The 13009-nt window shown below is 40.4% G+C and overlaps 1 protein-coding gene across 3 annotated transcripts in view; it reads right to left on the bottom strand.

Annotated features, from left to right (window-relative positions):
* Positions 1-12796, bottom strand: part of LOC311052708 (AP-1 complex subunit sigma-2) — a gene marked incomplete at its 3' end in the record, with an annotated part of 30069 nt that extends 17273 nt beyond the window's left edge. For 2 of the 3 annotated variants that reach the window (XM_084067833.1, XM_084067835.1), the window contains exons 1-4: positions 12722-12796; positions 10946-11124; positions 4555-4663; positions 3643-3780 (exon numbers count right to left, since the gene is read on the bottom strand). In XM_084067833.1, the coding sequence (XP_083923959.1) occupies positions 3643-3780; positions 4555-4663; positions 10946-11124 (426 nt within the window). In that variant the 5' untranslated portion in view covers positions 12722-12796. Of the gene's footprint in view, positions 1-1078; positions 1121-3642; positions 3781-4554; positions 4664-10945; positions 11125-12721 lie in introns of those variants that run through there. The other variant, XM_084067834.1, reaches the window with a different exon arrangement.
* Between the last annotated feature and the right edge of the window lie 213 nt (positions 12797-13009).

The raw sequence follows: 13009 nt of genomic DNA, 5'->3' as shown, positions 1-13009 counted from the left end.
AGATTTCTAATATTTATCGTGATACGGAGGTGTGGCTTCTCCGATTGTTAGCATTCATTTTCATTTGACCATCTAGACAGCGGGGGTGTTCATTATAGGCAGTTGACTAATGTTTACCAACGGCCCAATGGATACGGGATATTGAAGATAACGAGTGGATAATAATAATGCTCTGTAGTTACTAGTTGCACACCGCTAAACATCATTTCTGCTTGTGGCATAAAATATTCATATTAAGAAATGCTGATTGCTGAAGTTATTGGTTAGTGTTAGAGATTACATCTATATTATGATTTATGACATTACTACTAGTAGAGACACAGATTAAGGGCTGAGGTTATCATTAGCAGGGGAGGGGGGGGGGGGGGGGTGGCAACACAACAGTAATACGGCAGTGGTTCTCAAAGTGACCCTCAGGGTTTCTTGAGGTGGGTTCCAAATGGACCCTTACAGGTCTGTAACTCTGAGAGTTACAATATTGTTGTTGCTGTTGAGTTGCCCCCCCCCACACCCACCCAGAGTTGTAGTGGTGAGTCTAGTTCTAAAGGCTATTTCATATACTTCCATCCACACTTTGTCCGTACACTGCAACATCCTGTGTGTTTACTTAACTCTGAGGAGCGTGCACATGGAACCAAAGGGACCCTTATGGGTGTATTTGGCTTAGGGGCTGCAAGTATCGATTACCTTAGTGATTATTCTATTGATTACTTGATCGAAAAGCATTATTTTATTATATATATATATATATATCGACTAATCAACGTGAAAAGATCGAATAACTTTGTTGTCCAACAGTGTAGCGCAAAACAAAACAACTGAATGAAAATGAAAATAACTGATCAAGCTCACAACTTAAAACAACTTATTTTCAATTTTTTAAAATAATTGTATTCAAATAGTTTTTTTTCCTCCCCTTCGATTAAATCAATCAGTTTTATTATCTGGTGCACCCTTAATTTTAGTTCCATGTATGGACTCTCTGAGAGTTAACACTGAGGACTTTGCTAGCGTACGAGGCAGTCGTTGGACGAGGTATATGAACATTATAGCCTCCAGACTACGCTATAAGCTAGCACTATACGGTACCTGGGAACAGTCGCATCTGAAAGTCTATATTCTGTAAAATCACAAGAGAAATGTGAAGGTGAAGCACAGAGGAACATGTCAGCTGCAAATCAACACAAAGATCAGGTCAAGCTAAACGGACAAGGGGGGGGACCAGTGGCGGAAAGTAACTAAGTACATGTACTGTACTTTTGAGGTATTTGTACTTTACTTGAGTATCTCCAATTTTCAATACTTTTACTTCTACACCACTACATCTCAGAGGCAAATGTTATACTTTTACTCCACTACGTTACTAGTTAGTTTGTAGATTTAGATTATTATCACAAAACATACATTAACCACTTCAGCCCAAATATACATTTCAGCCATTTGAAAATAGCCGATCTACAGTACAAGCTCGCAATGCGACCCATTGTGAGCTTGTAGATCTGCAAGTAAAGAATGTGAGTACTTTTTCCACCACTGGGGGGGGGGACAAGAAGGGAGGGGGAGTGGGAGGGGCTGTCTATGTCACCAACAACAACAACAACAACAAAAAAACAGGAAGTGGCATTTGATGACATTTGAAAATGCAGCAGCGGAGCGCACAACAGAAAGACTGGCCGCGTGTGAAAGCCGCTGCAATGCAATCAAAAAGCTGCTACTGTAACTGTACATCCATGCATGTCACACAGAGAACATACTGAATATATATACATGTGTGATTGATGTGGTGAGAAAGGATGAGTCAAGGGATGTGTCTACATTATTCTACTATAGCCAGGATCTTTCTGGATTCATACATTGGACACTATATGCATGTCCTTGTTCAGACTGTTTTTTAGATTTTTTGCAAAGATTTTTTTTTGCTTTAAAACTATTTTACCAGCTTGATTAAGTCTGTAAGTGGGCTTCATAAGTATTGGACCAATGAAAAGTATTAATATACAAGAGCTACCAATGATACTAATGAAGGCTCTGTTCCATTTTGGTCAAACAGAGTCAGGGTGCTGATGTTGTGCATGTTGGCTCACTGGAAACACTCTCAGGGTTCCTTGAGGGGGTTCCAAATGGGCCCTTATGTAACTCTGAGAGTGTACAAATGGAACCAAATGGGCCCTTATGGGTGTGTAACTCTGAGAGTGTACAAATGGAACCAAATGGACCCGTAAGGGTCCATTTGGTTCCATTTGTACACTCTCAGAGTTATGGAGGTCCTTGGAATTAAGTTTTGAGAACCACTTGCTACACTAAATGCAACAGAGCCTTCATTAGTACCATTGATAAGACCTGTGAAGGAAGTAAGAAACGGGCCCAATTTCTATCCAATATGGCTGCTGTGCATAGAGCCTATTGATTAAAAAAAGAGTTTTCTGTCATTTGCTACTGTACTGTAAAGAGGATAAGAGAAAACATGGTCGTTTGTCTGGAAAATAACTTTGTGTTTAAAAAATCACACCCTGTGTGAAGGTAGCGGCGCCTTTGATACATTTTGATATGTGTTTATAATGTGTTAACACGTGTTTATAGCCACGTGTCATGTGAAGCTTGACCAATCACTTTGTTGACGCACCTGACCAATCAGAACGTTGACGTACGCTCACGGACAAAGTCAGGTATAGAGCAGGATCCGCTCTATACCGCCGCTAAAAATCGTAAAAAATCGTACCGTGAACCTAGTATCGTGATTCAAATCGTATCGTGAGTCGAGTGAATCGTTGCACGCCTAGCAGAATGCCCAGCCCTACCTTTTTGATGAAGTCAAATTTGACGTTCATCTCTGCGTCAGAACCATCTACAGTCTACACACAATAACGTCAGCTAATGAATGTCGTTTGTTAATGAGGTGGGGAGGGGGGGGGGGGTAAAGAACAAGACAGCATACAGATGTATAGAAATGTATAAAATGACATCTGGCGTTAACCACCGCCGACTACTAAACGGCACTGTTTGATATTCATAACACTGTTTGGGGGGAAACAGCTTTCCACGTCTCTTAATCCATTAAGAACGGGAACGCATCGGAGTCATTTTTAGATTTCTTTGGCTATTCAAAAATAGTAGATATATAGCGCGACACTCGGTGCCACACTATGAGCTTGTATATCTGCTATTTCTTTTTTAAATCGTGGAAAATGTGTGCAAATCTTTGAATATATATGCAATTTAAAGCTAAACATTTTTACTCCGATCTGTGCCTCTGGGGGGTCCCTGGAACAACATATTTTGAGATGGATGTCCACGGCCAAAAATATATCATTTTGGGGGTCCTTGATATGAAAAGGTTTGAGAACCACTGATATTAGAGCAACATAAGTTTTTTCAAATTTAGAAGACATTTAGAAGAAAATGTTTGCTTTAGAAATATAAATATATATAAAAACTTGCGATTTCTCCCAAAAAAATGCAGATTTGCTCTTTCTCTAACCACTTTCTGCTATTTTTGAATAGCCAAAGAAATCTAAAAATGACACAGATGTGTTCCCGGTTTAAATAGGTTAAGCCCAATTTAAACTTTTGTTGCACACCGGGAAATAGCCGATCTACAAGTGAGCTTGTAAATCTGCTATTTGGGTTAGTGGAGAGGCTTACCTCCTGCAGCAGGTCGGCCTGCTCTATGGCCTTCAGGACGTTCTTCTTGGACGTCTCCTGGGCCTCGCCGCCCAGCAGGAACTCATCCAGGATGAAGTAAGCTTTCTCAAAGTTGAATATAATGTCCAGCTCACACACCTGTTTAAACAAGAGAACCAACGGTGCCTTTTAACGAAGGAGCACGGCCTTATACGTGTACTTTTGTTGTATATTTATACTGTATGATGAGCAGCACGTTTTGTTGAACTTTGGCAGTGGTGTAAAAAGTACTAACATTTTGTACTTAACCCTTTAAGACCTGAGGCGATTCTTAAAAATGTTTTCTAAATCCTAAAAAACCCTTTTTTTTCTCCAAGATTTTTCAAAAATAGCAGATCTACAAGCTCATAGAGCGGCACTCGGTGCCGCGCTATGAGCTTGTATATCTGCTATTTTTGAAAAGCCAAAGACATCTAAAGTGACACAAAAGCGTTCCAGGTATCAATGGGTTAAGTAAAAGTATCAATACTGCAATGTAGAAATACTCTGTTACAAGAAAAAGTCTGTAATTAAAAAATTTACTTGAGTAAAAGTACAAAAGTAAAGGCATGTCCCATTTCAAGTTTTCAAATGTATAAAAAAAATCTTTTGAAAATAGCAGATCTACAAGCTCACAACGAGCTTGTAAAGATTGACTTACTTGAGTAAAGATCTACTTGAGTAAATGTACTTAGTTACTTTACACCACTGAAGTGCGAGTAACTGGAATGAACTACTTTCGGTTCCTCAATCACAGAGCACGGAAGCAACAGATAAAGATGATGCTCCATATCTGGACAGGTAGCTATATACGATCCAAGGTTCTGCCAATGTTCAACATGGCTTGAATGAAAGCGTAAACCAAGTGGAGTGTGTGGAGGATGTGAAACGCACGCTGCCAAAGTATTTATCTAGCAGCTCCACGTATCTGTGGATAATCTCCAAGGTAATGAGCTCATTGTCCTGGTCTTCAATGGCACAGCAGAAATACAGGCTGGCATATCTGAGGGAAAAAAACAACAACAACATCCACAATCAGAATCAACTTTGTTGTTACATCACATGATCACAGGTGTAAAACAGTGGGTGAAATTAGTTTTTTGTGCAAGCAACATTGCAGTTACAGGAAGAGTTAGAATAGGGAAGAGAAAATAGAGAACACAGACACAGACACAGCAAATTACTAACATGAAAGTAGCAATGGATAGATGACACTATGGAAGGTAGAAATGCTTCTTGTGCATGGTGGAAAATATACAAGTATCTTGCATATAAAAAAGGCTGCAAGTATATAAAAACGGAGTAGTATCATGCATGCTTATGGTTAAAGTGATTAGCGGTTAAATAAATTAAAAACAGAGCATCAAGCATTGATTTCCTCGACTAAACCTATGACAAAAAATGTTGGTCAACTACCTTTTTTCACTGACAAAAACTAAATAGGAACTACGCTATGATGACTAAAGCTAAGACTAAATATATTGACAATTCTGTAAAAGAATAGACTAAAATGTTAGTGAGGGACAAGTGGAGAAGACATCCAGTAGAACTAAAAGACGAGTCATTTTATGTTTGGTTGCGCTCGGGTGTCGCGCTGTGAAAATAGCAGATCTACAAGCTCACAACGAGCTTGTAGATCGGCTATTTTCAGCGTGCAACCAATTACGATGCCATCAAGGGACCGCCAAAATAGTCGACTAAATAAACTGTTGATTTAGTCGACTATAATCTTATGATATTTAGTCGACTAAAACTAGACAAAAACTAAAACATTTCAGATGACTAAAATATGACTAAAACTAAAGGAATTTTATTCAAAAGACTATGACTAAAATTAAATAAAAATTTGCTATCAAAATCAACATTGCAGAGCATTATCAGGCATAAAAGCAACTCAAGTAGCAGCAGGAATAAGATCATGGTTTCATGTGTGACATCATGGTTATAAACAAAAGTTGTAATATAGCACTGCGTATTGAGTCACCATCTCCTGTACATGATACCAACTACTGCGTTCAATGAATTGATATAGTACAGTGTATGTACAGTGTACTGTACATAACAAGCCACACAAATTAGGCTGGAGGGGTGTGGAATCAAAATCTACTCCAACTGTACCATCAATGCAACAAAGAGGATGGAGATAGATACAGAGCTGAGTCTATGCCGTTTTACGACCTGAGGACGATTCTACAAATGTCTTCTAAATCCCAACAGTATTCAGAAAAACGTATGTTTCTATATCAGTGGTGCTCAAACTCTTTCATGTCAAGGACCCCCAAAATTATATTTATTTGGCCGCCGACCCCCCATCTCAAAATATTTTGTTCCAGGGACCCCCAGAAGCAAAGATTTTAGTTTAAAATGTTCGCTTTAAAACAATATATATTAAAAGATTTGCACACATTTTCTTATTTTTTCAAAAATAGCAGATCTACAAGCTTGTAGATCTGCTATTTTTGAACAGCCAAAGTGTAAAATAATGCTTTTTAGCTCAAATCAAAAAGTGACACAGATGCGTTCCAGGTCTTAATGGGTTAAGAGTACTGGAGAGCCTCGAGCGATAAAATAGGCTTGCATCTTAACTCAGTTCAAAAAGTGCTGAGAAAAAGGGGATTTCTGGTCAAATTGAGAGAGTTAACTGTTCACCCAGCGTTACAATGTATTGTTTTAGTGGGGCTGAAACAGGATGCAGACGGTAGGCCGGTCTCCATGGGTCCAGCCTCACTCTGCCCCCTGATCCTTTATCCATTGTAATCCCTCAGGCTTTGGTTCAGCAGCATGTGACGATTGGCTAATCATGGGAGTGGAGTCGGTCGACTCTTCAGAACGCACCAAGCAGCGTGTTGAGGGCAGGCTTTGGTGTGGACGACACATTCAACGAGGTCAAGACTTAAAAAGCTCTGTCTATTGTACCCTTAAAGGTATAGTTCCCCCCCAAAATTAGAATATTTTTTAGTTTTTGTCGCATTCCTAAGACAATAATTTGATGACCGGTAGGCAGCGGTTCCGGTAGGAGACACAAAGAGTCTCCTTTGTGTCTCGTACCGGAACCGCTGCCTACCGGTCCGCTGGTCATCAAATGATTGGCTTAGGAATGCGACAAAAACAAAATAATATCCATGAATTCAAGTCCCCATTTGGGTGAACTATCCTTTTAACTAATGCAGTGGAGAATGTCATATTTTACTTAGTGTATTTCTGTCACAGGGAAGGATAGATTGTCAAAAGGGCAGAGATATGGCCCTAAAGACTTCAACAAACTAACTTGTTTCATAAGATTATGGTGAAATTAAAGGGTTATATTATATCTAGAGTTTACACGAGATGTGCATGTAAAAGAAAGCATACCTTATGTCACAGGTACTGTGTCCAGCAAGTAATGTTGGCTCTGTCAGCTGTGTCACTTTTTCATTTGAGCTAAAAAGCATTATTTTACACTTTGGCTATTCAAAAATAGCAGATATACAAGCTCATAGCACGGCACAGAGTGCCGCGCTATGAGCTTGTAGATCTGCTATTTTTGAAAAAATGTGAAAATGTGTGCAAATCTTTGAATATATATTGTTTAAAGCAAACATTTGAAACTCTATTCTTTGCTTCTGGGGGTCCCTGGAACAACACATTTTGAGATGTGGGTTGGCGGCCAAATAAATGTAATTTTGGGGGTCCTTGACATGAAAAGGTTTGAGAACCACTGATATAGAAACATAGTTTTTTTTTCAGAAAACTGTTGAGATTTAGAACACAATTGTAGAATCGGCTTCAGGTCTTAATGGTGAGCTGTGGCCAAATGCCTGCATGTATGAAACAATAGGGAGTCAGCAGTTCTTATAAAAATGACCATGGGGACAAACTACCAGGGTCTGTAATATAGGGTTAGGGTTAGGGTTAGCCAGCAGGTTAGGAGTGCTGATATAAATAATGTGAAATAAGGGCACAAAGGAATGAGGCCATTTGAGTTCATGTTCACTTTGAGCAACAGGTCAATCTTCATACTAAATAGCTAACAGATGGACTAGCCACAAGTTACAATACAACTATCCCAGTTTCGAAGCCAGAAAGCCACCTGTAATGTAAGCAAAGCTGGTGATTTGGGTCCAGAACATGGATTTCACAGTTTCCCTCAGAAATATGAATATCAAGGAGGTTTAGATGGACTGAACAGGAACATTTAGAAGGATTTAGTCCAACAACCAGTGTCAGGCCATCTGCTTCTTCACCCATTAAAGACGGGGAAAGCATCTGTCATTTTAGATTTTAACCACTTATTATATTATACCATTATCTTATACTTTGGCTATTCCAAAATAGTAGATATACAAGCTCATAGCGCGGCACCGAGTGCAGCGCTATGAGCTTGTAGATCTGCTATTTTTGAAAAATCATGAACATTTGAATATATATATATATTTTTAAAGCTACATTTGTAACTCAAATCCTTGCTTCTGGGGATTCTACAAATATCTTCTATGGTAAATCCCTTTTTTTTGTTGAAAAAACGTTTGTTGCTATAATCAGTGGTTCTCAAACTTTTTTCATGTCAAGGACCCCCAAAATGATATGTATTTGGCCGCGGACCCCCATCTCAAAATATGTTGTTCCAGGGACCCCCCAGAAGCAAGGATTCGAGTTAAAAATGTTCGCTTTAAAAAGTATAAGATTTGCACAAATTTTCACGATGCTTTAAAAATAGCAGATCTCCAAGCTCATAGCTCGGCACTCGTCTCGGTGCCGCGCTATGAGCTTGTATATCTGCTATTTTTGAATAGTATAACATAATGGTTAAAGTGGTTACACAGACGCGTTCCCGGTTTTAATGGGTTGAGTAGAAAGTTCAATCAGTGAACCGTCTCTGAATGCTAATCACACAAACAAAGCTTTGCTCACATGCTTCAGTAGATTAGGCCTGGTTCCTGTTTGAAACAAAAGCAGGCAAAAAGCACTGGCCTGGGTTTGATCCTAGGCCAGGTTAGAGCCAGGTTACGGCCGGCCCGGCCGCCCGGGTAACATGTGGTGGAAGATTAACCTCAATCACACAGGAATTATTGGAACTTAAAACTTCAATCATGGAAGAACACATGAGACCACCAAGTAAGAAACCCCCGAAAATATCAGAATATTGAACTGTAATATTGAAATGTAAGTTGTGTTTACACATTTGCACCCAATAGGACCACAATGGAGATAAGCTACGTCTACGTCCTCCCGGTTGGGGCTCCTCACTGGCAGCTGAGCCAGTCTGTGCCGGCTTAGTCTCGCGTGGCCAGACTGTTGCCTCCCACAATTTTCAAATGTTTCCGGTCATACAGTCTGGGACTCGGAAGCTCTGATCATGATTAGAATATAAACCCGATGTGAAGCTTCCTCCCCACTTCCGTTTCGTCTTTACAGTCGCGCAACTTTATCCGACTATAAATCAAAATCATTTAAGTATATTTAGCTTGCTGCTTAGCAGAGATGGAAATTAAAAAAATGTAAAGATATTTTAAAATATATTTTCGTGAACGGAAGTGCCAGTTTCCTCAATCGGATTTTGGGAGTTGTAGTTCCAGACTCTATATAGCATTCGGAGACTGTAATAGTTGTCTGCCTACGCGAGACTGGTGCTTAATGGAAGGGCTTTAGGTGCTGCAGCACAGGGCACCAACCTTGGGGGGCACCAACCTTGGGGGGGCAGCAAACGGTGGAGCAAAAGTGAAAGAAGACTCAACCATCACCGCAAGAGCACCGAAATGTAGAAGCAATGGCTGCTGTAGGAGCGCTAAGCGACAATTTTCCGCGCCACAACCCCCCCACCCACTGATGGGAGGCATCAGTTGGCATGACAACTAAATTGAGGAGAAAAAGGGGGGGGAAAACGCAAAACAACAACAACAAAAGCAAATAGAAACGTCCATTTGGTTCATTTCCCTGGGGACCAGCTGGAACCCCTTTGAGAGAGAACCAGTGCTGTTCAGTGTATATATACTAGAGCAGGGGTCTTCAACAGGGGGTCCGGGACCCCTAGGGGGTCCTCAGAGTTATTACAGGGGGTCCGCCAAATCTTTGTGTGATATATAATTATAATAATTATAATATAGATTTTTTTTACCATAACCACTTGAACCCTAGCATCTCTTTTCTGAACATAACTTTAGCCAAAAATAGCAGATCTACAAGCTCACAACGCCTCGCGCTGCGAGGCGTTGTGAGCTTGTAGATCGTCTATTTTTGAAAAAGAGTTATAGGTGTAGAGGGGTAAAAAAGAGCAGACCAAGTAAACAAAAAAAGTTTAATCTGAAACACAATTTTACACAATATAGAGGGGGGGGTCCCTGCTTCATCCCTCTCTCAACTAGGGGGTCCTTGGGCTGAAAACGTTGAAGACCCCCTGTGCTAGAGTGAGGAGGACTGAGGAGGGCAGAGTCTGGCAGGCATGCCAACGTGTTGCTGTGTGTCTGCCATGTGTCTGGGTCACTCTGTTGTACCCATGTGTTGTTGGGTCACTCTGTTGTACCCATGTGTCTGGGTCACTCTGTTGTACCCATGTGTTGTTGGCACAGCAACACAGTGGCTAACGAGGCAACATGAATGGCTGCCTCTCTCTCTCTCTCTCTCTCTCTCTCTCTTGTGGACGTGTGAGTAACATTTTGCTGATGATGCTCGCATCGCTGGCCTGACCCCATAACTTCACTGTAGTGGTGGAAAGTAACTAAGTACATTTACTTAAGTACTGTACTTAAGCACAATGTTGAGGTATTTGTACTTTACTTGAGTATTTTCCAATATCCAATACTTTTACTTCTACTCCACTACATCTCGGATCCAAATATTGTACTTTTACTCCACTACATTTATTTGAAAACTTTAGTTACGAGTTACTTTGCAGATTTAGATTTAGATTTATTATTACAAAACATACATTAACCACTTCAGCCCTATATACATTTCGGCCATTTGAAAATAGCAGATCTACAAGCTCACAATGCGTCGCGATGCGACGCATTGTGAGCTTGTAGATCTGCTATTTTCAAACGATTTGTACACATCTGAAAACTTTAAAATGGGACATTCTGCATAATGAGTACTTTTACTTTTGGTCCTTTGAAGTACATTTTGATGCCAATACTTTTGTACTTTTACTGAGGTACACTTTTTATTCCGGACTTTTACTTGTAACAGAGTATTTCTATATTGCAGTATTGATACTTTTACTTAAGTAAAAAAAATGTAGTACTTTTTCCACCACTGCGTAGGCCATACCAGCGAAAGACGGATTCATTCATTCAGTCATTCCCCTGACCTCTTGTAAACGATCTTGACGTCCCTCCACTCCAAGAAGCTGCACATCTTGGGCTTTCGGGCCAGGATGGTCTGCACCAGCTCTCTGGTGATCTTCTTCTTCTCCTTATCGCACAGCGGCACGTACCACTTCTGAAGCCTCAGCTTGCCCTGTCGACTGAACAGCAGCATGAACTGCATCTACACACAGCAACACACACACACACACACACACACACACACACACACACACACACACACACACACACACGGGAACAATGTATCCATTTGTAACTCAGAGAGATGTACACATAATAGGGTTAAATTGACGCAGGGGGAATCAAACCTTTCTCAGGGCGGACACTAGTCTAACCAAAAGGCCACTGAGCAGTTTATGAATTATGACTGATAGATATTATAGCAGCCTATAGTTAGTAACATCAGGTCCTCCTTAACATTAAAATGTTTGAGAACCACTTATCTATGTAAGCAAATAGATGCCATCATTCAAATGAAATGGCAAATTCAATTGAAATAAGAGAAATGCTCTTTTAATCTTCAGGATGTCAAGAGATTTATCTAGCCAGAGAGAGAGAGAGAGAGAGAGAGAGAGAGAGAGAGAGACACACACACACACACACACACACACACACACACACACACACACACACACACACACACACACACACACACACACACACACACACACACACACACACAACTAAGATAGATACATTACAGACAGACAAACATGCAGAATGAAACCATTCACGTTAACACATCAATGCACGTTTCCACTCAATGACACAACGACAGTAACACTTCTATTAGACCTAACTACTAACTAGTAGTCTATTATAATGTAGACTACATATTAGACCCATAGCCTTAGATTAAGACTCTCGTAGATCTACGGCAGTATTAGCTGCCACCCCCCAGATTAACCTGGAATGTCAGCTCCAAAGCCCCTATTTCTCCAAACATGTACATATGCAAAATATAAGGTGCTTGTTGTCAACTAAGTTAATGTTACTAGGTGTCCGGAGTATTTGTGTAATGTATTAGTCCATATTTTTTAATAAAAGAAGTGTTTTAATCCCGTCTGTGGCCGAACGCCATTCCCCCCCCCCCCCCCTGGTTTACTTCCTGTTTACATCAAGTGTAATTCCGGGTTTGACCGCATGCGCCCCGTCACTACCATAGACACTACCACCCATTAGGGACTTCCGACAGAATCGGCCACAGACGGGATTAAAACACTTCTTTATTGAAAAATATGGACTAAATAATACATTTCACAAATACTCCGGACACCTAGTTAACATTTGGGGCAAGGGGGTAAGCACCTTATATTTTGCATTTGTACATGTTTTGAGAAATACGGGCTTTACTGGTGACATTCCAGGGCAATCTGGGGGGGGGTGGTCACTGAGACTCTCGTAGATACGAAAGTAAAAGTCAGACTCGATAAAATCTACGATAGTCTTGATCAAAGCCTATAATTAGACCTAATTACTAACTAGTCTATTATTAACGACAATAATACTTATATTAGACCTAACTAACTACTAATATACATATAGACTATGACCTAACTATCTACTATAAACGCACAGCAAGACAGTATGTATGTATTAGACTCCAACAGTTTTAAAGGGAAGTAAGTAACAGACCGTTATATTCAGCGTTTCAACTGCTCTAGCTCTGTCATAAAGATAACAAACACCCAACAGCAGCTACACACTAACAGTAACACACGCACAGCTACACAACATGATGTTATGTTAAAACAACTTACCGTGAAGAGTTACAATCACACAGTCTGACTCTACTGGTTGTTCTGACACACATTCACTCACACATACACACGCACACACGCACACGCACGCACGCACAGACAGCTCATTGGTCACTGGAGCAGCCGTACGACAGTGTTCATTGGCTGCTATGTCCCGTTGGCCCCGCCTTACCGGTATGCTTTGCGTCGATTGCCCAATTGTGATTGGCTGATTTGCACGTCAATCACAACGGCTACTTTTGAGGATCGAACCAACCAAATCAAATGTAATATAATATTGTATATAAT

The sequence above is a fragment of the Gymnoscopelus microlampas genome (genome assembly GCF_963454915.1).
Source record: "Gymnoscopelus microlampas genome assembly, chromosome: 9".
Lineage (NCBI taxonomy): Eukaryota > Metazoa > Chordata > Actinopteri > Myctophiformes > Myctophidae > Gymnoscopelus > Gymnoscopelus microlampas.
Note: the sequence above shows the minus strand (reverse complement) of the source record. Positions and strands in the feature narration are given on the sequence as shown.